Source organism: Xyrauchen texanus, unplaced genomic scaffold (genome assembly GCF_025860055.1).
Source record: "Xyrauchen texanus isolate HMW12.3.18 unplaced genomic scaffold, RBS_HiC_50CHRs HiC_scaffold_656, whole genome shotgun sequence".
In the NCBI taxonomy this organism is placed as follows: domain Eukaryota; kingdom Metazoa; phylum Chordata; class Actinopteri; order Cypriniformes; family Catostomidae; genus Xyrauchen; species Xyrauchen texanus.
The window spans coordinates 1-25,000 of NW_026266639.1; the positions used below are offsets into that span (position 1 = coordinate 1).

The 25,000-nt window shown below is 36.7% G+C and overlaps 2 protein-coding genes across 2 annotated transcripts; one reads left to right on the forward strand and one right to left on the reverse strand.

Moving 5' to 3' along the window:
* Nucleotides 1-1,519: 1,519 nt before the first annotated feature.
* Nucleotides 1,520-17,112, forward strand: bmerb1 (bMERB domain containing 1). Its single transcript, XM_052125122.1, has 6 exons — nt 1,520-1,726; nt 11,164-11,284; nt 15,610-15,683; nt 16,207-16,321; nt 16,428-16,489; nt 16,595-17,112. Exons 1-6 carry the CDS (start codon nt 1,639-1,641, stop codon nt 16,705-16,707), a joined length of 573 nt encoding a protein of 190 aa, XP_051981082.1. The 5' UTR covers nt 1,520-1,638; the 3' UTR covers nt 16,708-17,112.
* A 2,691-nt stretch (nt 17,113-19,803) lies between these two features.
* Nucleotides 19,804-24,994, reverse strand: LOC127642496 (meiosis regulator and mRNA stability factor 1-like). Its single transcript, XM_052125121.1, has 8 exons — nt 24,897-24,994; nt 24,558-24,760; nt 24,230-24,457; nt 23,865-24,098; nt 23,562-23,783; nt 23,417-23,477; nt 22,322-22,399; nt 19,804-22,233 (listed from the first exon to the last, which is right to left on the reverse strand). Exons 1-8 carry the CDS (start codon nt 24,991-24,993, stop codon nt 21,890-21,892), a joined length of 1,467 nt encoding a protein of 488 aa, XP_051981081.1. The 5' UTR covers nt 24,994; the 3' UTR covers nt 19,804-21,889.
* Nucleotides 24,995-25,000: the final 6 nt, after the last annotated feature.

Here is a 25,000-nt window from a genome sequence, read left to right on the forward strand (position 1 = left end):
TAGCTATTGTGATTCAGATGAATGCTGAAATAAATCACGTGTTGTTTTTGTGTGTTTGTGCAGACTGGACTCTTGTACTGGCCGTTTGTGCAGGTAAATGACATTCTCATTGAACCAACACAATCACATTTCTACTGAATCAGTCAGTTTGTTTCTCAACAGTTCCTGAATTTCACCTTGATTCCGCCGCTGATCCGCACGGCGTTCACCGGCTGCTGTGGGTTTGTGTGGGCCGTGTTCCTCTGTTTCTCTCACCGGACCGGAAACGGAACCGTGACGGCGGCGCTCGACTGGATTCATGACGTCAGACACAAACTGTCACAGGACAACGGGGTTAAATGACGCGCCGCGGGGTCACGTGTGCTCTTTTGAACTCGGCAGCTCCTCTGTCTTTATATAGTTTAAACAAAGTCCCTGAGATAATATTGCGATTTGACCCATTGGTTTAGTCTGTTTCCTCCTGAACTTCACAACACATTATAATTTAATGTTTGATTGTCATTCAGGGAAACTTCCAGCAGAGATGAAACTTCTAATACTTTATAAAAATCACACACTTTTAATAGCAATCATTTATTTACAGTATGTTTAATCACAGTAATAACATCTCGATCGTGTTGATGAATGTGTGACTTGGTTTCATGTAATATTTATATTTCTGACTGTTCTGCACTAAAATCAGGCGCTTTATTTTCATTGTACAGGAACAAAATGAGATTATTTTTCTGTGTACTTCACCAGAGATGGATATAAAAGTATAAACAATACTATTCAAGTAATAGAAATAAGAGAACTCGAGTTTATCATATATTTTAGCATTTACAATATTCTTATTTGCTTTTGGGCTGCTGCAACTTTTAAATGTATAATCCTAAAACCTGTTTCATTTACAGTATCTTGTTTTTCACAAAAGTTTTGATTGTACATGTAATCTAATGGAATTAAATTATTTAACAGGTATTTATTTTATGCCATGGTATTTGTTTAGTGGAGTGGTGTAATATCTTGACAATACTAAATTAATAATTTACAAATATTGGCAGAAATATAATACAGCCTTAAACCGTATATTCTGTGTTAAATGTAAATTATATTTAATAGATGTTTTATAAAGCGACTTTCAGACATTTGGTGTTAATAAAGAGTTAAGTAGACCGCATTTTTGTGTTTTTTCAGATTTAAATGGATTCCTGAGGGTTTTTCACTTTTTAATTTAAATAATGAAATGCATATAGGAATGAAGATTGTTCTTGTGCTTAAGCGGAAATAAAGACTGAGAAAAAGTGTCTCCTAAACAGCTGATTTATAAACCAAACAGTAGATGCTGAGATGAGACCTTCACCTTCTCAGTGTGATTAGCTAACATGTCTGACAATATTCGACCCTAATCTTGCTAACCTATATTATTAGTATTGTTGTCAGTAACAAATGAAATGAAATAAAGAACATCAGATTTCTCGTGTTCCCCGTGCTTCATCATTTGTGAGCATGCGCCCTGCAGCCCCTGACGTCACAGAGCATCATTGCATCAATATGTTCAGCTGTGCGGCAGAGCGCAAATAAGCGTGAAAAAGACGAGAGCGTGAATAATATCACACATCACAGATTGAATAAAAAAAAAATACATCAACGTTTAATATGGATTTAAAAAAAGTCATTTTAGAGAATGAGAGGATGCAGAAAACCTACGGCGCTCTGCAAGAGACGAACCTGAGAACAGACAAAGGTGAGATCACATTTGATGATATTAGTGTTATTAAATCTGATGATATTAGTGTTATGATCACATCTGATGATATTCGTGTTATGATCACATCTAATATTAGTGTTATGATCACATCTGATGGTATTAGTGTTATGATCACATCTAATATTAGTGCTATTACATCTGATGATATTAGTGTTATGATCACATCTAATATAAGTGCTATTGCATCTGATGATATTAGTGTTATGATCACATCTAATATTAGTGTTATTACATCTGATGATATTAGTGTTATGATCACATCTAATATTAGTGTTATTACATCTGATGATATTAGTGTTATTACATCTGATGATATTAGTGTTATGATCTCATCTAATATTAGTGTTATTACATCTGATTATATTAGTGTTATGATCACATTTAATATTAGTGTTATTATATTTGATTATATTAGTGTTATGATCACATCTAATATTAGTTTTATTATATCAGATGATATTAGTGTTATGATCACATCTAATATTAGTGCTATTACATCTGATGATATTAGTGTTATTACATCTGATGATATTAGTGTTATGATCACATCTAATATTAGTGTCATTACATCTGATGATATTAGTGTTATTACATCTGATGATATTAGTGTTATGATCACATCTAATATTAGTGTTATTATATCTGATGATATTAGTGTTATTACATCTGATGATATTAGTGTTATGATCACATCTAATATAAGTGTTATTATATTAGTGTTATGATTACATTTAATATCAGTGCTATTGCGTCTGATGATATTAGTGTTATGATCACATCTGATGATATTAGTGTTATGATCACATCTAATATAAGTGTTATTATATTAGTGTTATGATTACATTTAATATCAGTGCTATTGCATCTGATGATATCAGTGTTATGATCACATCTAATATTAGTTCTATTGCATCTGATGATATTAGTGTTATGATCACATCTGACGATATTAGTGTTATGATCACATTTAATATTAGTGTTATGATCACATCTGATGATATTAGTGTTATTATCACATCTAATATTAGTGTTATTACATCTGATGATATTAGTGTTATGATCACATTTAATATTAGTGTTATTATATCTGATGATATTAGTGTTATGATCACATTTAATATTAGTGTTATTATATCTGATGATATTAGTGTTATGATTACATCTGGTGATATTTGTGTTATAGTCACATCTGCTGATATCAGTGTTATGATCACATCTGATGATATTGTTGCTATTGTCACATCTGATGATGTTAGTGTTATTACATCTGATGATATTAGTGTTATTACATCTGATTATATTAGTGTTATTATATCTGATGATATTAGTGTTATTACATCTGATGATATTAGTGTTATTATGTCTGATGATATTAGTGTTATTATATCTGATGATATTAGTGTTATGATCACATCTAATATTAGTGTTATTACATCTGATTATATTAGTGTTATTATATCTGATGATATTAATGTTATTACATCTGATGATATTAGTGTTATGATCACATCTAATATTAGTGTTATTATATCTGATGATATTAGTGTTATGATCACATCTAATATTAGTGTTATTACATCTGATGATATTAGTGTTATGATCACATCTAATATTAGTATTATTATATCTGATGATATTAGTGTTATGATCACATCTAATATTAGTGTGATCACATCTAATATTAGTGTCATTACATCTGATGATATTAGTGTTATGATCACATCTAATATTAGTGTCATTACATCTGATGATATTAGTGTTATGACCACATCTGATGATATTATTGTTATGATCACATCTGATGATATTAGTGTTATTATATCTGATGATATTAGTGTTATGATCACATCTAATATTAGTATCATTACATCTGATGATATTAGTGTTATGATCACATCTAATATTAGTGTTATTGCATCTGATGATATTAGTGTTATGATCACATCTAATATTAGTGTTATTATATCTGATGATATTAGTGTTATGATCACATCTAATATTAGTGTTATTATATCTGATGATATTAGTGTTATGATCACATCTAATATTAGTGTTATTACATCTGATGATATTAGTGTTATGATCACATCTAGTATAAGTGCTATTGCATCTGATGATATTACTTTTATGATCATATCTAATATAAGTGTTATTATATTAGTGTTATGATTACATTTAATATCAGTGCTATTGCATCTGATGATATTAGTGTTATGATCACATCTGATGATATTAGTGTTATGATCACATCTAATATTAGTGTTATTACATCTGATGATATTAGTGTTATGATCACATCTAATATTAGTGTTATTACATCTGATGATATTAGTGTTATGACATCTGATGGTATTAGTGTTATGATCACATCTAATATTAGTGTTATTACATCTGATTATATTAGTGTTATGATCACATTTAATATTAGTGTTATTATATTTGATTATATTAGTGTTATGATCACATTTATTATTAATGTTATTATATTTGATTATATTAGTTTTATGATCACATTTAATATTAGTGTTATTATATTTGATTATATTAGTGTTATGATCACATCTAATATTAGTTTTATTATATCTGATGATATTAGTGTTATGATCACATCTAATATTAGTGCTATTACATCTGATGATATTAGTGATATGATCACATCTAATATTAGTGTCATTACATCTGATGATATTAGTGTTATTACATCTGATGATATTAGTGTTATGATCACATCTAATATTAGTGTCATTACATCTGATGATATTAGTGTTATGATCACATCTAATATTAGTGTTATTATATCTGATGATATTAGTGTTATTACATCTGATGATATTAGTGTTATAATCACATCTAATATAAGTGCTATTGCATCTGATGATATTAGTGTTATGATCACATCTAATATAAGTGTTATTATATTAGTGTTATGATTACATTTAATATCAGTGCTATTGCATCTGATGATATTAGTGTTATGATCACATCTGATGATATTAGTGTTATGATCACATCTAATATTAGTGTTATTACATCTGATGATATTAGTGTTATTACATCTGATGATATTAGTGTTATGATCACATCTAATATTAGTGTTATTACATCTGATGATATTAGTGTTATGATCACATCTAATATTAGTGTTATTACATCTGATGATATTAGTGTTATTACATCTGATGATATTAGTGTTATGATCACATCTAATATTAGTGTCATTACATCTGATGATATTAGTGTTATTACATCTGATGATATTAGTGTTATGATCACATCTAATATTAGTGTCATTACATCTGATGATATTAGTGTTATGATCACATCTAATATTAGTGTTATTATATCTGATGATATTAGTGTTATTACATCTGATGATATTAGTGTTATGATCACATCTAATATAAGTGCTATTGCATCTGATGATATTAGTGTTATGATCACATCTAATATAAGTGTTATTATATTAGTGTTATGATTACATTTAATATCAGTGCTATTGCATCTGATGATATTAGTGTTATGATCACATCTGATGATATTAGTGTTATGATCACATCTAATATTAGTGTTATTACATCTGATGATATTAGTGTTATTACATCTGATGATATTAGTGTTATGATCACATCTAATATTAGTGTTATTACATCTGATGATATTAGTGTTATGATCACATCTAATATTAGTGTTATTACATCTGATGATATTAGTGTTATTACATCTGATGATATTAGTGTTATGATCACATCTAATATTAGTGTTATTACATCTGATGATATTAGTGTTATGATCACATCTAATATTAGTGCTATTACATCTGATGATATTAGTGATATGATCACATCTAATATTAGTGTCATTACATCTGATGATATTAGTGTTATTACATCTGATGATATTAGTGTTATGATCACATCTAATATTAGTGTCATTACATCTGATGATATTAGTGTTATGATCACATCTAATATTAGTGTTATTATATCTGATGGTATTAGTGTTATTACATCTGATGATATTAGTGTTATGATCACATCTAATATAAGTGCTATTGCATCTGATGATATTAGTGTTATGATCACATCTAATATAAGTGTTATTATATTAGTGTTATGATTACATTTAATATCAGTGCTATTGCATCTGATGATATTAGTGTTATGATCACATCTGATGATATTATTGTTATGATCACATCTGATGATATTAGTGTTATGATCACATCTAATATTAGTATCATTACATCTGATGATATTAGTGTTATGATCACATCTAATATTAGTGTTATTGCATCTGATGATATTAGTGTTATGATCACATCTAATATTAGTGTTATTATATCTGATGATATTAGTGTTATGATCACATCTAATATTAGTGTTATTATATCTGATGATATTAGTGTTATGATCACATCTAATATTAGTGTTATTACATCTGATGATATTAGTGTTATGATCACATCTAGTATAAGTGCTATTGCATCTGATGATATTACTTTTATGATCATATCTAATATAAGTGTTATTATATTAGTGTTATGATTACATTTAATATCAGTGCTATTGCATCTGATGATATTAGTGTTATGATCACATCTAATATTAGTGTTATTACATCTGATGATATTAGTGTTATGATCACATCTAATATTAGTGTTATTACATCTGATGATAATAGTGTTATGACATCTGATGGTATTAGTGTTATGATCACATCTAATATTAGTGTTATTACATCTGATTATATTAGTGTTATGATCACATTTAATATTAGTGTTATTATATTTGATTATATTAGTGTTATGATCACATTTATTATTAATGTTATTATATTTGATTATATTAGTTTTATGATCACATTTAATATTAGTGTTATTATATTTGATTATATTAGTGTTATGATCACATCTAATATTAGTTTTATTATATCTGATGATATTAGTGTTATGATCACATCTAATATTAGTGCTATTACATCTGATGATATTAGTGATATGATTACATCTAATATTAGTGTCATTACATCTGATGATATTAGTGTTATTACGTCTGATGATATTAGTGTTATGATCACATCTAATATTAGTGTCATTACATCTGATGATATTAGTGTTATGATCACATCTAATATTAGTGTTATTATATCTGATGATATTAGTGTTATTACATCTGATGATATTAGTGTTATAATCACATCTAATATAAGTGCTATTGCATCTGATGATATTAGTGTTATGATCACATCTAATATAAGTGTTATTATATTAGTGTTATGATTACATTTAATATCAGTGCTATTGCATCTGATGATATTAGTGTTATGATCACATCTGATGATATTAGTGTTATGATCACATCTAATATTAGTGTTATTACATCTGATGATATTAGTGTTATTACATCTGATGATATTAGTGTTATGATCACATCTAATATTAGTGTTATTACATCTGATGATATTAGTGTTATGATCACATCTAATATTAGTGTTATTACATCTGATGATATTAGTGTTATTACATCTGATGATATTAGTGTTATGATCACATCTAATATTAGTGTCATTACATCTGATGATATTAGTGTTATTACATCTGATGATATTAGTGTTATGATCACATCTAATATTAGTGTCATTACATCTGATGATATTAGTGTTATGATCACATCTAATATTAGTGTTATTATATCTGATGATATTAGTGTTATTACATCTGATGATATTAGTGTTATGATCACATCTAATATAAGTGCTATTGCATCTGATGATATTAGTGTTATGATCACATCTAATATAAGTGTTATTATATTAGTGTTATGATTACATTTAATATTAGTGCTATTGCATCTGATGATATTAGTGTTATGATCACATCTGATGATATTAGTGTTATGATCACATCTAATATTAGTGTTATTACATCTGATGATATTAGTGTTATTACATCTGATGATATTAGTGTTATGATCACATCTAATATTAGTGTTATTACATCTGATGATATTAGTGTTATGATCACATCTAATATTAGTGTTATTACATCTGATGATATTAGTGTTATTACATCTGATGATATTAGTGTTATGATCACATCTAATATTAGTGTTATTACATCTGATGATATTAGTGTTATGATCACATCTAATATTAGTGTTATTACATCTGATGATATTAGTGTTATGATCACATCTAATATTAGTGCTATTACATCTGATGATATTAGTGATATGATCACATCTAATATTAGTGTCATTACATCTGATGATATTAGTGTTATTACATCTGATGATATTAGTGTTATGATCACATCTAATATTAGTGTCATTACATCTGATGATATTAGTGTTATGATCACATCTAATATTAGTGTTATTATATCTGATGATATTAGTGTTATTACATCTGATGATATTAGTGTTATGATCACATCTAATATAAGTGCTATTGCATCTGATGATATTAGTGTTATGATCACATCTAATATAAGTGTTATTATATTAGTGTTATGATTACATTTAATATCAGTGCTATTGCATCTGATGATATTAGTGTTATGATCACATCTAATATTAGTGTTATTACATCTGATGATATTAGTGTTATTACATCTGATGATATTAGTGTTATGATCACATCTAATATTAGTGCTATCACATCTGATGATATTAGTGTTATGATCACATCTAATATTAGTGTTATTACATCTGATGATATTAGTGTTATGATCACATCTAATATTAGTGTTATTACATCTGATGATATTAGTGTTATTACATCTGATGATATTAGTGTTATGATCACATCTAATATTAGTGCTATTACATCTGATGATATTAGTGTTATGATCACATCTAATATTAGTGCTATTACATCTGATGATATTAGTGTTATGATCACATCTAATATTAGTGCTATTACATCTGATGATATTAGTGTTATGATCACATCTAATATTAGTGCTATTACATCTGATGATATTAGTGTTATGATCACATCTAATATTAGTGTCATTACATCTGATGATATTAGTGTTATGATCACATCTAATATTAGTGTTATTATATCTGATGATATTAGTGTTATGATCACATCTGATATTAGTGTTATTACATCTGATGATATTAGTGTTATGATCACATCTAATATTAGTGTCATTACATCTGATGATATTAGTGTTATTGTCATATCTAATATTAGTGTTATTATATCTGATGATATTAGTGTTATTATATCTGATGATATTAGTGTTATGATCACATCTAATATTAGTGTGATCACATCTAATTTTAGTGTCATTACATCTGATGATATTAGTGTTATGATCACATCTAATATTAGTGTTATTATATCTGATGATATTAGTGTTATGATCACATCTAATATTAGTGTTATTATATCTGATGATATTAGTGTTATGATCACATCTGATCATGTTAGTGTCATTACTTCTGATAATATTAGTGTTATGATCGTATCTGATTATATTAGTCTTATGATCACATCTGATTTTTATTAGTGTTATGATCACATTTTATGATATTAGCATTATTACATCTGATGATATTTGTGTTATTGTCATATCTAATATTAGTGTAATGAAATTGATAATATTAGTGTTGTTATCACATCTGATTTTAATGTTAATATAAGATGTGATATTCTTATTGATTTTATTTTTATACTAGTCTTATGTACTTCTTACTACACTCACTAATTGATGAGTCTTAGTGAATATGGACACTTTCCTAATTTACATATATACTTTTTTAATATTATACACTCACTGATTACTTTATTAAGAACCCTATGGTTGTAATTAAGTGCCCGAAGTGGTCTTCTGCTGTTTTAGCCCATCTGCCTCAAGGGTTGACATGTTGTGCATTCTGAGATGCTACTCTGCTCACTACGACTGTAGAGCGGTTATCAGAGATTCTGTAGACTTTATAAAACCAGTCTGACCATTCTCTGTTGACCTCTCTCATGAACAAGTTTCCGTCCACAGACCTGCCGCTCACTGGATGTCTTTGGTTTTTGGCACCATTCTGATTAAATTCTAGAGACTGTTATGTGTGAAAATCCCAGAAATACTCAAAGCAGCCCGTCTGGCACCAACAATCATGCCTCGGTCCAATCACTGAGATCACATTTTTACCCATTCTAACGGTTGATGTGAAAATGAACTGAAGCTCCTGACCCGTGTCTGATAAGATAATCACATGAATAAATAGATGTACAGGTGTTCCTAATAAAGTGTTCATTGAGTGTTTATATGTTAATGTCATTGTATTACATAAAATATCAAAGCAAGAAATTTGTTACAGTACTGGATTGGATTATAAGAATTCATTAATTCTACATTTGTGCGTAATATCTTTCAGTATTATTTTTCGCCAACAGAATGTTTGAATTAAAAGCATTTCATTATCATCATGATTCGTCTTTATCGTTTGGTCTTCATTATTGTTAATTCAATCAAAAACTCTTTGTCAATGAATATTTTCATCAGTAATTGCATTGATGATTAACACTGTTACCATCTCCACTTTATCATGAGGGCATTTTAAAACATTTATCTGAATCGGTTCATTTGACGGTTCAAGTAAATGAATCATTAAAAGGAATTATCAGTTGGGAATTTCAATTAATTTCAGTTAGTCAATTTGTTTTAAAAAAAATCACAGATTGAGTTGAGATCCTGCATACAAGTCACTGCGTCTTCATTCTTGATTCAAAATCTTTAGGTAAATGCAACAGATTATCACTCTGTTCAGTTACAGAAAAGGGTTTTATTACTTAAAGATGTTTTCTTTTCTTTTTCAGTTTATGTTGACACTAATCGATCATGTCTGATACAATATGAGTCACTGCAATTAAATACCAACCCACCAATCTGTGTCACTCCTAAGCAAAGATTTGTGTGGGGTCCCCCATCAGTATGTTCATAACACTACTTATAAATTCTCTGACAGTGTGGGGGCCCCCTGGTGGATTGGGGGCCCTAATGACTTGTTTAGTTTGCCTATAGGGAGTACCGACACTGCCAACAACACAATATGCGGGCCAATCTGGTCTTAATAGAGCAGAGGTGATTATATTGACCCCATATCCCAGGATCTGTAAGCATTTAATTTTCTAAATAAACATTTAGTTTATTTTTAATTTGTGAAAAATTACCTGAAGAATTATTTTGAAAGATTATGGAGGAAATAAATACAAATTACAGCAATGTGAACCAAGGCAAGACCTCATGACATCATCCAGCCAGAAATGATGACCACAAAAGCCTTTATGCTAAAAACTGGAGTTTCCAGCATCTGTTTCAAAAAACGCTGGACATGTTGGTGTTCTTGGACCTTCCTATGTGTGTAATATTCCCAGTTTGAGGACACTGAGTCTCTGTCTGTCTGTAGGTCAGATGGACGTGTCGATGGTTGAGAGCTGCATGTCTCCAGACGAGATCGAGGTTGAAATGACTCGCATTCAGCGGCTGCGCGAGGTGTTGGTGAGACGCGAGTCTGAACTGAGATTCATGTGAGTCACTGCAGCATTCAGGGTTGTAGTCAAGACCAGCTCATCCGAGTCCAGACCAGTAAAGACCAAGACAAGAGTTTTTTATGACTATATTAAATAGTCTAAAGAACAATAGGCACATACATAAAATAAACCTAATTTATTATTTGAACATTTAACATTTTTACTTTACAATATACAGTACAACTGTACAATAACTAAAATGTTTATGCAGAAAGTGATAGAAACATTTACATTCAATTTGTAAACAATTTCCTCAATTGCACTCCTATATTTTAATCATCACTGTAAGTCAAGATACCATTTCTGTAAGATTTCATCTCGGGGTGTGCACAGAAGCCATCTAATCTGATGAGATTGAGAGAAGTATTTGCACATTTTCTTCAGTATGTGTAACATTCTTGTAACTTTCTAAACATCTAGAGGCCGTTCTGACCAATGCAGTGCGATGAATAGCACATTTACGTCTCCGAGATGTCTGTTTTAGAGCTTTTCACCTGGTAAGCATCTTACATCTGCTAAACATCTTAAAAAGATCAGATATACAGATTGTCTTATTGACATTGTCTTATAGACGTATCACAAATGAGCAAACAATGTAAAATAGACATCTGGGTGTTGTACGTGTGCTATCAGGAAAAGTATGACACAGTTGTCTCGAGACATGTTTTAACAGTTAGTTAAACACTTGACAAAAGAACTTTGTGAAACATTGTGGCGCTCCTGTACGAGATGGCAAAAACACAGCGATACGTAATGCGACGGTCAAAGACATCTGTTTAGCATGTTTACATAGAAAAACAACTGAAAAACAGCGTGGCTGGATGCAACAATTCATTTGTGTGACATGATGTCAAGATCTCTGATATTAGTCTCGGAGTAGTTCAAGATGGCGCCGAGTATGGCTGCTGCGTTACGAGCTCCGACCCATTGCAGTTTTTTGTTTGTTTTGTCTGCAATTCTTGTTTTTAGTCTTGGATGTTGTCTGTCTTATTGTCTACGATAGACAAACACTTCTGGACATTGGTTCAGCAATAGGACACAGAAAACCGGACTTTAAATACCTCACTGCCGACCCGCTGTTTTCAAACATGCCAGCGGAGCCCTTTGTCTGGGCAGCCAAAAGAGAAGGAGAGCCAGCATACTCATCAGACTAAGATGTCGTGTGTGTCGACCCCCGCTACACAGCGTTGTACTGGCAAATGTTCAGTCTCTGGACAACAAGCTTTGCGAGCTGAGAGCGCGGATCTCTTTCCAACGAGAGACGAGAGACTGTTGCGTTACAGAAACCTGGTTATCTGCGGAGATTCCAGACTCGGCCATCGAACCCGCGGGTTCTCCGTGCACCGAGCGGACAGAGCGAAAGACCTCTCAGGTAAAAGCAGAAGTGGTGGTGTGTGTTTTATGATCAACAAATCATGGTGTGATCAGAGGAACGTACATTTTATCTAGTCTTTCTGCTCTCTTGATCTGGAATATCTCATGCTTCTGTGTCGACCATTCTGGCTACCTCACAGCGGCCATCATCACAGCGGTGTACATCCCCCCCACAAGCCGACACAGACCGGGCACTCAGGGAACTGTATGGGAGTATAAGTGTGCAGGAAACCGCGCACCCTGAGGCCACTTCATTGTTACCGGGGACTTTAACAAAGCCAATTTTAAAACAATAGCACCAAAATACCACCATCACATCAGCTTCAACACACGAGGGGACCAGGTCTTGGCCGGCAGCCATATCACCCTGCATCTCTTTCCTGGTTGCCCACTAAAGCTAAGCAGGGTTGAGCCTGGCCAGTACCTGGATGGGAGACCTCCTGGGGGAAAAACCAAAGTTGCTGCTGGAAGTGGTATTAGGGAGGCCAGCAGGGGGTGCTCACCCTACGGTCTGTGTGGGTCCTAATGCCCCAGTATAGTGATGGGGACACTATACTGTAAAAAGGCACCATCCTTTGGATGAGATGTTAAACCGAGGTCTTGACTCTCTGTGGTCATTAAAAATCCCAGGACACTTCTCGTAAAGAGTAGGGGTGTAACCCTGGTGTCCTGGCCAAATACCCCCCATTGGCCCCTATCTACCATGGCATCGTATTAATCGCCATCCCTGAATTAGCTACATAACTCTACTCTCTCCTCTCCACCAATAGCTGGTGTGTAGTTGGCGTTGTGGCGCACTATGGCTGCCGTCGCATCATCCAGGTGGATGCTGCACACTGGTGGTGGTTGAGGAGATTCCCCCTATACTATGTAAAGTGCTTTGAGTGCCTAGAAAAGCGCTATATAAATGCAAGGAATTATTATTATTATCATTGCTATTCTCCATTTCGGGGTGGGTACAAATCCCTCCCCTGCCCACCATTTGGAAAATCAGACCACTCTTCCATTCTGCTTCTGGAGCCCCGCAGGGCTGTGTTCCCAGCCCACTCCTGTATTCCCTGTACACACATGACTGTGTGGCAACACATAGCTCCAATATCATCATTGAGTTTGCTGACGATACGACTGTGGTAGGTCCGATCACTGACAATGATGAAAGAGCCTACAGAGAGGAGGTGCACAGTCTGACACGCTGGTGTCAGGAGCACAACCTCTCCCTCAACGTCAGTAAAACCAAGGAGCTTGTGGTGGATTTCAGGAAGAAAGACGGAGAACACAGTCCCATCACCATTAATGGAGCACCGGTGGAGAGAGTCAGCAGTTTCAAGTTCCTCGGTGTCCACATCACTGAGGAACTCACATGGTCCGTCCACACTGAGGCCGTTGTGAAGAAGGCTCACCAGCACCTCTTCTTCCTGAGACGGCTGAGGAAGTTTGGAATGAACCAGCACATCCTCACACGGTTCTACACCAGCACTGTAGAGAGCATCCTGACTGGCTGCATCACCGCCTGGTACGGCAATAGCACCGCCCACAACCGCAAAGTCATGGTCTGTTCTCACTGCTACCATCAGGCAGGCGGTATTGCAGCATCAGGACCCGCACCAGCCGACTACATGACCGCTTCAACCCCAAGCAGTCAAACTGTTGAACACTTGATCTCTCATGATACATTTATCAGTTTATTTATCTCACAATGGACTGTCATAAATGATATTCTCTCTGAACAACACATTGGCAACTGTCTATCAACCAACAGCCTGAATGTCAACACAGCACAATATTGTATATTTTATATATATACTATTTTTATTGTATGTGTATTCTATATTGTGTGTATTGTTTACTGTACATTGTATATTATTATTGTGTTGTGTATGTGTACATTTGATATGTAAATATGTTGTTTATTGTAATTGGTATATGTCTCGACACTGTCATGACTGATATGTTATTCGGACCTGCACACAAGACCTTCACACACTGTTGCACTCGTGTACATCGTCATGTGACAATAAAGTGATTTGATTGATTTGATATTATCAGTCAAAAATGTTTGTCAGATAAGTTGAAGCTTCTCACTGTATATTGATTTAAAATGGACTCGACTGGACTCGGGGTTAAGTCCGAGTCCACACTTGCAAATTGCTCACGAGTCCATGAAAATATGAGTCTGGTGTCGAGTACAACACTGGCAGCGTTCACCGTCATTGGATGAGTCATCCTTAGTGCAAATTCTGTGTGTGTGTGTGTTTGTGTGAGTGTGTTTGTGTTTGTGTGTGTGAGTGCGTATGTGTGTGTGTGTGAGAGAGTGTGTGCGTATGTGTGTGTGTGTGTGTGTGTGTGTGTGTGCATTAACCTATTCACTTTACATTTTTAAAGAGGTTATAGTACTCTTTTTTTCCACTTAACGTTAGCCAAGTTTTTAGTGCTTAAACAGTTTAAATATTTTTAATGAAATTGTTCAAACACACAAACAGCACAAGCTTTTACACACATTTTACTCTCACATCATTAGTTCTTCTGCTTTGCAGGAATTATAATATCCATCTAACTTCCTCAAAACTTCACTGTTGACTGTACGAGTTTCTGATAATAAACGTCTCTAACGTGTAAATGTGAATGCTCAAAGATGTCGCAAAGTTTGGGAAGTGCAATTTTACTCTTTTCGGACTAGACAGTTCTGAGTTTAAAGCAGTTTGGGTGAGAAGATTGTGTTTTCAATACAAATGACTAAGACTGCTGACTTAAGTGATTACTTTATAAAAAAAACTAGAAGGCGTACACACTTGAACTGTCACACAAACAGAAGTAACATGCTACACTTCTTTTTGTTTTAATTGTTTTGTAATTAAATTACACCCAACACTGAACCCTTTAAAAATGTCTTATTTCTATAATTACTTTGATTAGAACATCTGTTTTTCTTTTTTCTGTTGATATTTCAGGATGGACGATATTCAACTTTGCAAAGACATTATGAGCCTGAAACAAGAACTGAGGAAGATTGTGATGGTGCCAGGTGACCTGACACACACACACACACACACACACACACACACACACACACACACACACACACACACACACATGTTGTGTTTCCATGTTTTATGGGGACTTTCCATAGACATAATGGTTTTTATACTGTACAAACTTTATATTCTATCCCCTAAACCTAACCCTACCCCTAAACCTAACCCTCACAGAAAACTTTCTGCATTTTTACATTTTCAAAAAACATAATTTAGTATGATTTATAAGCTGTTTTCCTCATGGGGACCGACAAAATGTCCCCACAAGGTCAAAAATTTCGGGTTTTACTATCCTTATGGGGACATTTGGTCCCCACAAAGTGATAAATACACGCTCACACACACACACACACACACACACACACACACACACACACACACACACACACACACACACACACACACACACACACACACACACACACACACACACACACACACACACACACACACACACACAGATTATGAATGGCTTTGTGTTAAATGTTTAAAAAGTCAGTAATTTGAACACAGACGCAGAGAAGACAAAGAAACTTCGTCAGAGAGAAGAGAAATTAATCCAGGAGATTCATCAGCTCGTGCAGAAGAGAGACTTCCTGGTGGACGACGCAGAAGTGGAGCGTTTGAGGTGACACGACGTAGAACTAACAAGACGAATGAAATGATTTTACTGAATTAAGACATCTTTAATGGATGACGTCAGTTTTTCTGAAGTCTTGTTGTTTGTGTTACAGAGAGCAGGAGGAAGATAAAGAGATGGATGAGTTTCTCCAGCAGAAGCTCTGTGTGATACAGAGTGAGTTCTTCATCACACGCGTGTCGTCTCTTAATGAATGTTTCTTCCAGTTTAATATGAAAAATGTAAAAACACTAAACCTCAATCACAACTGTGTGTCTGCAGGAGCTCCACAGGCGAGAACAGCAGAACCGCCGCTCAACAAACCGTCCATCAGCAAGACCAGCGCGGCGCTCATTAAAGACTGCTGTGGAGAGACTCCGTGTGTCGTCATGTGAAGATCCGCATTGAGATTTCCCAAAGCAACTAATATTAAGTGAATTTTATAAATATATGAATATCAATTAAATGAGATTGGATTTGTGACACATCAATGACTGCGTAAGATTCAGTGTCGTCTCCAGGAACAGCCCGAAATCTCCCCCGGAAACACTGAACTGTGTTTGAAATATTCATGTGTTTACAACATTCATAATCATCATCATCATCATCATCATCATCATCATCAACAATAACAACAACAACAACAACAACAACAACCTCTCCACCACAGTATCATTGACAAACTGAAAATTACAAATATAGATTTAGTGTTTGAGTTACATTTACAGATTACAAATGTTTAAACACCTGTGAGTGTCATAGTGTAGTGCAGTTTCTCAGCCCTTTCTTTGAGTAAACTACACAGCGACTACACGAGAACTACACAGCGACCACACGAGAACTACACAGCGACCACACGAGAACTACACAGCGACCACACGAGAACTATACGCCGACCACACAGCGACCACACGAGAACTATACGCCGACCACACAGCGACCACACGAGAACTACACGGCGACCACACGAGAACTACACGAGAACTACACAGCGACCACACGAGAACTACACAGCGACCACACGAGAACTACACAGCGACCACACGAGAACTATACAGCGACCACACGAGAACTATACGCCGACCACACAGCGACCACACGAGAACTACACAGCGACCACACGAGAACTACACGAGAACTACACGGCGACCACACGAGAACTACACGAGAACTACACGGCGACCACACGAGAACTACACGGCGACCACACGAGAACTACACGCGACCACACGAGAACTACACGGCGACCACACGAGAACTACACAGCGACCACACGGCGACCACACGAGAACTACACGGCGACCACACGAGAACTACACGGCGACCACACGAGAACTACACGGCGACCACACGAGAACTACACGGCGACCACACGAGAACTACACGGCGACCACACGAGAACTACACGGCGACCACACGAGAACTACACGGCGACCACACGAGAACTACACACCGACCACACGAGAACTACACGGCGACCACACAGCGACCACACGAGAACTACACAGCGACTACTACAAAAGACCTACACAAAGACTACACAAGAATTACACAATGACTACACAATGTCTACACATTTTGGAGGTCTCCGTTTGACAGATCACGGCTCGTCTTCAGTAGAATCAGGTGTGTTAGATAAAGAAGACGTGTGAAGTGTTCCTCCAGAAGTCTGTTTCACAAAGTTTCAGGTTGACTAAACCAGATTGAGCTGAAGCGGTTCAGATCAGGTTCATCCTTCTCAAGACGTTCATGATTAACACATGATCAAGTGACCTTTGACACGAACATCCGCTGAAGATCCTCATGAAAAGGTTTGTACATAACTGAATATAATGTGGCATTTCATTTATATAGGTTTACAATAAGAACATTAAAGCTTAAACACCTATATATTAATTACAAATGTAAAAGCTTTTATATTAATTTAAATTAAAAGTAAAATATAATGAAATAAATGGAAAGCCATGTCAAATGTGTGAAACTAATGTTCATATATAAATCTAGATATTTCTCTGTAATGAGCACTTTAATTTGGAGCAAAGGATTCTGGGGGAGTGAACTGATTGTCAAAGGTAGAAACGACACGTCTTTTAGAGAATAAAAACAAACGAGTTTGCTCAAAATAAAATGAAACTATTATTGACTGAAACATTGAAAAATTTAATCTCAACCCTTCAACATTTTGTTCCCTTGAAAGAAATGTGCTGCTCATATTTCAGTTTATTGAACATTATAACACACGTCACATCTACGGCCTGGATTGAAAACGATTCACAGCTTTGGGATTTTTGCAAACTGTTCTTGAAAATGAACCAGTTTTTATGGAAGTGATCAACAACCTCAGAACAGTGTTCATTTATTTGCCTAAATATGAAACGATCTTTGACTGAAACGTGTCACTTGATAACTCAGAATAAAGCGGCGATACAAACTGCATTTCTCAATGCCTTCATGAGGTCTGATGCTCATTTATTCTATATATTGAAAGCAGTCAGTGTGATCTCTCACACAAGTCCCGTTACTTCACGAGTGATCAGTTCTGTTCGGACAGGGGGATTCATATCCCAAAAGTCACGTCAAAACATTTTCCACAAGAACTTCCATTAGCTGTTAATACACGCGTCCGTCGCAGTGCTTCCGTGTGCTCGTCCTGAATGAGGAATATACCTGAACTACTCGAGTTGACTGAAACTGGTTTTACAAACATCTCATGTTATGCAGGTTTTTGCTGTTCTGAATGGATGCCACATAGTCACTTGTTCTCGGACACCCATCAGGTGACGGTTTCACAACCCATTTCCTGGAGGACCCTAAAGGAGATATTTAAATGTCTCGCTAATAATCAAACAAACATCATTGAACTGATCAGCTGGTTAGTAGAGTTCATTACCTAAATTGAATGCGTGTCTCTAACCCCGTTTTGGAGGCACTATTGCCCGGTCAGCGGATAACATGCGTCGGTCCGACTCTTTGTGGGCCTCCAGGATCGGGATGCTCGATTTCCCCTGACAGAAGAATAAAGACCGATCTTGAACTTTTGTGTTTTCAGTCATGTTTGGAAGAGCAGATCTCATCACCTCTAGAATTAAATATCAATATATTTCTATTGACTGTAAAATGTGTGAATTAACAACTACATTTTCATTGATTTATGATTTATATGCTGCTCTTAAAATGGCCTTCAACAAATATATTAAGTAGGTCAAAGAATTGATTGGTCTTAAACTGATTTATCTTAATTACAGGGGTATTAATATTGCACTTAGCTCACATACACCGATGATGTGCCACCAAACAGCACCGACCCGCTGACGCATGACTCCACAAGACCTCCAACGGTGTCGTGAGGTGTCTGCCATCCAGACATTAGCAGCAGATCCTTTAAATCCTGCAAGTTGCGGTCTCCTGCTTTTAATTATATCAACAAATAATCTCCTTTCCAATCAGCCTCAAAGAGAAACACACGTTTAAAACAGGACACAAAATGATGCTTGTGATATTTATTACACATAACAGAAATCATTTGGTCATTCCACAAAAATAAAACTCCTAAAAAGGATCTCAAGGTGGAGATGTTCTGAAGAATAAAACCATAAAGCAAGAGCATCTGTGACTTCACGTCATACATCTAATTTAGTCTAAAGGAGATTTCGAGGGGCGTTCCGGATTCACGGTGGTTGTCTGATGTGCGTGAGAGAATTACAAAACACAAACATTATAATTGTACAAATCACAATCGGTACAGACAAATTTCTGCTGTAGATCCAACACATAATGTTAAATATACAGATCACATCTCCATCCGACACCACAAGAGGCATAAGTTATGCAAACATGCATAGAAAAAACAATAATGTACAGTTTATCTGCTAAAGACACTTCCCCTCAGAGTTAGCTGGTACCATTTTGAAGGATTCGGAAAACATTAAAGTAAAAAGGTTATCGAGAGACATCTGGGGCAAAGACTCGAGACTGGTGCGCTCACCCGCACAGAAACTCCCAAAACAAGACGTGCGACGACACATCTTCAAAAGCACATGTTCTCAGAGACGCCAGTGAATGGTCAATCAATCGGAAGGCAACTATCTGGGAGTGCTTAGAGGAGAGCTTCTCTTCGACCTCCAACCGTTTCGATTTCCATTAAAGCAGCCGATGTCTGATCTCTCCGCTCATGCAATGCACTGCCGCAGGAGAAGTCTGATCCAAAGACATATTAACAACACAAAACAACTTCATCATGAACCAATCCTGTCAAACATGAGCAGCACTGCACTGGCATCTCTCTCTGGTAGCGCCATGGCTAATACAAGCCATTGTAAAAGCCAGACTCGATCCACAGAGCCCGAGAGAGCAGCTGTGTGTCGCACTGAAGTCTGAACGACCTCAACGTTCTGGATGATTTTCAGGCAAACAGCAAAGACACAAACTCAAGGTTAAAGCAAACAACCTTGGACATTCCAGAGGAACATCTACACAGATCAAGATCATCTCATTAGCATCATTTTGCCAAAACGCATAAAAGAAATGCAGTAAAGCTCTGCAGCTACTCATAAACGACCACTTTTGAAACAAGGGTTTATGCACAATGTGCATAGAACTTCAAACCAACTTCTGGCCAAAAGTAATATCTGTAATATTGACAAAGTGCTCTGGACTAGAATCGGAGCATGTGTGGGGCCCCAGAATTCAACATTATCCTGCATGTGTTCAACATGGACGAAAGTGAAACCTTAAACCACAGGCGTGAATATCCTCCATAATCAGCAGAGTTTCAATAAACATGGACTTCATTCAGAATATGAAAGTTATTTAAGACGACTTCTGCAAGTCATGTGTCGAGGGAAACTTCCACTAATGAAGCAGGTAAGAGGGGAAAAAGCCAAGAGTGCTTTAATAACAGACTCCTGCTCTGAAACAGAGTTTAAAAAGGAAAAAAAGGATCTGTGAGATCAGATCATCTGACGCCTACAGACGCTTGTGCAGAAACAAAAGGAGCGTTCGAGATCTCTGATCTGAATAAAGTGAATTCCACCTTCCATCAAATTCATTCTCTACATCATTAGACGGAGCCCATGTGCTTACATAACACAAATAATGTCTCAAATCAGCGCGTCTCAGCAGAAACAATGGGTCAAATTCACTGTAATGGAGGTTTGTCCTGATTCCTGCAGAGGAAGTGCGTTTGAGAATCACCATCACAGTTCATGTTCACATCGGGTCATGATGTTACTGCAGCTCAGAGCTGATCGACCAATCAGCTGACTGATAACTAGTGAGCTTATAATAATAATAATAATAATAATAATAATAATAAAAACCTCTTGAGCTGAAGCAGCAAACAGTCTGCTCCTTTCTGAGAGTCAAGAACACGACATCCTGCAGTCCAGCTAACTCAAAGGTTTGAAAACAGAACATTTAAACATAGAAATTCACCTTATAGGATACCACAATCTATTGCATGTGAGGTTGTTACAGCAGTGCCGAGAGCATCTTAACATGTTACACTGGCACCAAATATTTGCCATGTTTGAGATCAGATGTCATGTGACGTGTTGACGCGTGTATCGCACCGAGGCTTCAGACAGACAGGACAGGTGTGAGGGAGAAATTAGCTGCCAGTTTAACCTTGTTGCGCCCTGTTCTGCGGCCGGGACTGTCTGTGGTGCATGTTTTCGCGTTGGGTTTGCTCGAAGGACTGTTTTCAGCAGGTGTGTGGTGATCTTTGGCAGACTGGGGCTGCTGATCGTGAACCGGTTCTGGTTCACACTGATTAAGTGAATGCATCTCAAAGTGGATCAGATCTCTGGGCTGCAGCTGTACTGGGTCAGGACGCAGCTGAGGAGACGGGAGACAGGACGGAACAGGAGCGCACAAAAGATCCACCGGAGAACCAGAACCCAAACAGAGCAGCTCCATCTCACCTGACAGACAGACAGACATTGATTCATTCACTGACACATTAATGAAAACACATATATTAAATGTCAGTGTGTGTGTTTGTGTCCTTACTGCTGGCTGGACTGTGAGCATCTCGGTTCTCCTCATCAGGATTAGGGCTGTCTACAGTGACCGCGGGACTACCACGAGCTAACATGTACATATCAATACAAACTGTCAGCTTGACATTTAAAACTCATAGAAACTAGGGATGCACAGAAATTGAGACTCATGTCTCAGCAGAACTAAAATGGGCTTTTCCCAATCAGTGGGCATCTTCTAACCAGTGAGATTCCCTACTTTCACTGGATACTTTAGAAACGCTCATCCCCGCTAGAAAAACACAAAAACCCATTATTGTTCTGCACAGACCTATACTTGGAAATGGCTGAAAATCTTGGCCGAAATCCCCAGAAGTGACCGCTCTCTTGGACATTTGGTCATGAAACCCCAAATCACATTTGAGATGTGAACGGATATATACCGGTTACACATCACAGAAAACAATGATAGCACTCATCATTTATTGAGCCATTGAGATGATATACGTGTAAACTCTTGAGATGTGATTGACAGTACACGTGTACGTCAGCAGATTTGGAGTGTTCCTCCACATTATTCATGAGAAGGAACGTTTCCATCCAATCACAGCGCTGCTTCAGGCATGAGCTCACATTACAGCGGAGAATTCAAACTCATGGACGAAAAGGCTTTTCCGCAGGCGAGAGACTTCAACAGACATGAGCGAACTTTTACACTAAACACGTGATGAGATTGAGATCACGCATCAGAACCGCCGCAAGCGTTTCTTGACTTCTGTTCTGCAACTCGCGCTCCAAACACGGCGATTATGAGGAGAGGCTGTTAGACGGTGCGCTGATTTCATCCACATCTTTTCAAAAATGGCCAAATAAACCATGATCCAGACTGCAATAATAATACTATTTAGAATTTGATAATTTATAGAAAATGGTTTCAGTTTCGGTGCATCACTAGCAGAATCTCAGAAAATCCCATGAAGTAGTCTGACAAATGCAACCGTCTCTATTTCATGGTCTTCAAGCGTTTCATATAAAGTGCCTATTTATAGCTCAATATTGTGCACAGGAGAGTCAGTGAGCTACGAGCTAAATCTAGTAACACCAAATAGAAATACATTTCTGCTACCTCTCATGTCGTTCTTTAGGACGATGATCTTTTTGTGCCCATGACCTTTAATCCAGACGACCTGTTTAAAATAAAGAATGTGGTCAGGTGACAGCATTAACTACTGTCTGAATGAAATGAGCAGGTGAACGTGCGGTCAGAGCACCTGTGGAATGGCAGCCAGCAGCTCATCAAGCGTCTTATAGCCGTATGCCTGTGGCTGAAACTCTCGGCTGGTGTATTTGCTGAACGCACCCCAGAACTCGGACAGGAAGATCTGGTTATAGTGGTACGTATGCAGCAGGGCACGGACACTACGGGCAAACTGATAAAGCCTCGTCAATTTCACACGCTCTTCAGCAACAGCATCATCATCATCCACAGAGAGCTTAAGAGGAAGAGAGACACTCATCAGAATCTCCACAACCAAATGTTTTCCACTCGAGGAGAGTCTGGTGAAATAACGTACCTGCAGAAGGTAAGGCAGACTCTTGAGCAGCTCCACGAGCGAGATGAATCCATACTCGCAGGGGTTCAGCGGCATGTCGTAGGTGAGCTCGTACTGCTTCCTCAGCTCTTCTACTTCAAGATAATCCCGATCGTCAGGAAGTGACATCATAAGAGCCAGCAGCTGAGACGTCAAGGCACGCAGGGACTTCCTGTTAATAAGCTGCACCTCTTTCCCTTCAGGAGCATCGACTACCTGGTGAGTAAGAGAGAGAGAATTTAATGATGCTTCCTTGAAGTTATCAGTTGTTCTCTCTGCAGCTCTGATCTTCTAAATGTACATTTCATACTAAAAGCAGTCCTGATGCTCTGGGAGCACTGCGCTACCTTCACCACATGGCAGAGTTTGCCGAGCAGAGCGGGCAGAGTGCTGGCATCGTAGTCCTGCAGACGGAGGCTGTAGCCAAACGTCTTGCTATATTCACAGAGCAGCTGATGGACAGGCAGGCCAGAGTCTCTCTGGGCTCGAAGCAACTTCACCAGCTGAGCTGCTAACGCTTTAACACGCTCCACCTCCGTCAGGGCTAACACCCGCTCCTCACCACACTCCAACACCTGACAGAGAGACAAATAAGTCCAGCAGTCTGCAGTTCTAGTGGCACTACATACATGTATGTGTGGTTTTGCGTCATTGAAAAGGAGGATGTTTGCCCACCATGAGAACATCTGGAATGGCTTCGAAAAGCTCCACGAGTTTGGTAAAGCCATAGTAGGAGAGTTTGCATTGACGACCAAAGTGGTGGTGATATGTGGGGATGAATTTGCTGAAGGACATACGGAAGTGAGGCTGATGTCTCAGTAGGTCTACAACCTCCTTCCCAAACTGTCGAGTGTGGTCCACTTCCTCTGCCGTCCGTTCTGAGGGGAGAGAGAACAGCAGCACATGAGGTCAGTGTGCAGCATATAAAGCTCAGCGGTACCGTTACACAAAGTAGAACTCTTCAGTTCAACAGGAGGTTTTATAATATGGGTCTAATGCTTGGATTGTTTTCACCTCTCTTGGGAACGGAGATGATGGTGTCAGAGTCCTGCTGGGAGACTGCGACCGTCGTATCTGGAATCTCAGCCAACAGGTCCATCAGATCACACATCCCATAA

Bases quoted from the DNA above. Each gene is read 5' to 3' on its own strand.
- bmerb1 (XM_052125122.1), top strand. From the start codon at position 1,639: ATGGATTTAAAAAAAGTCATTTTAGAGAATGAGAGGATGCAGAAAACC. The intron at 11,285-15,609 runs GTGAGTCACTGC...TTGATATTTCAG, and splicing joins GAGTCTGAACTGAGATTCAT to GATGGACGATATTCAACTTT. The intron at 16,490-16,594 runs GTGAGTTCTTCA...GTGTGTCTGCAG, and splicing joins GAAGCTCTGTGTGATACAGA to GAGCTCCACAGGCGAGAACA.
- LOC127642496 (XM_052125121.1), bottom strand. From the start codon at position 24,993: ATGTGTGATCTGATGGACCTGTTGGCTGAGATTCCAGATACGACGGTC. The intron at 24,458-24,557 runs GTGGGCAAACAT...TCTCTCTGTCAG, and splicing joins CCATTCCAGATGTTCTCATG to GTGTTGGAGTGTGGTGAGGA. The intron at 23,478-23,561 runs GTGCTCTGACCG...TATTTTAAACAG, and splicing joins TGCTGGCTGCCATTCCACAG to GTCGTCTGGATTAAAGGTCA.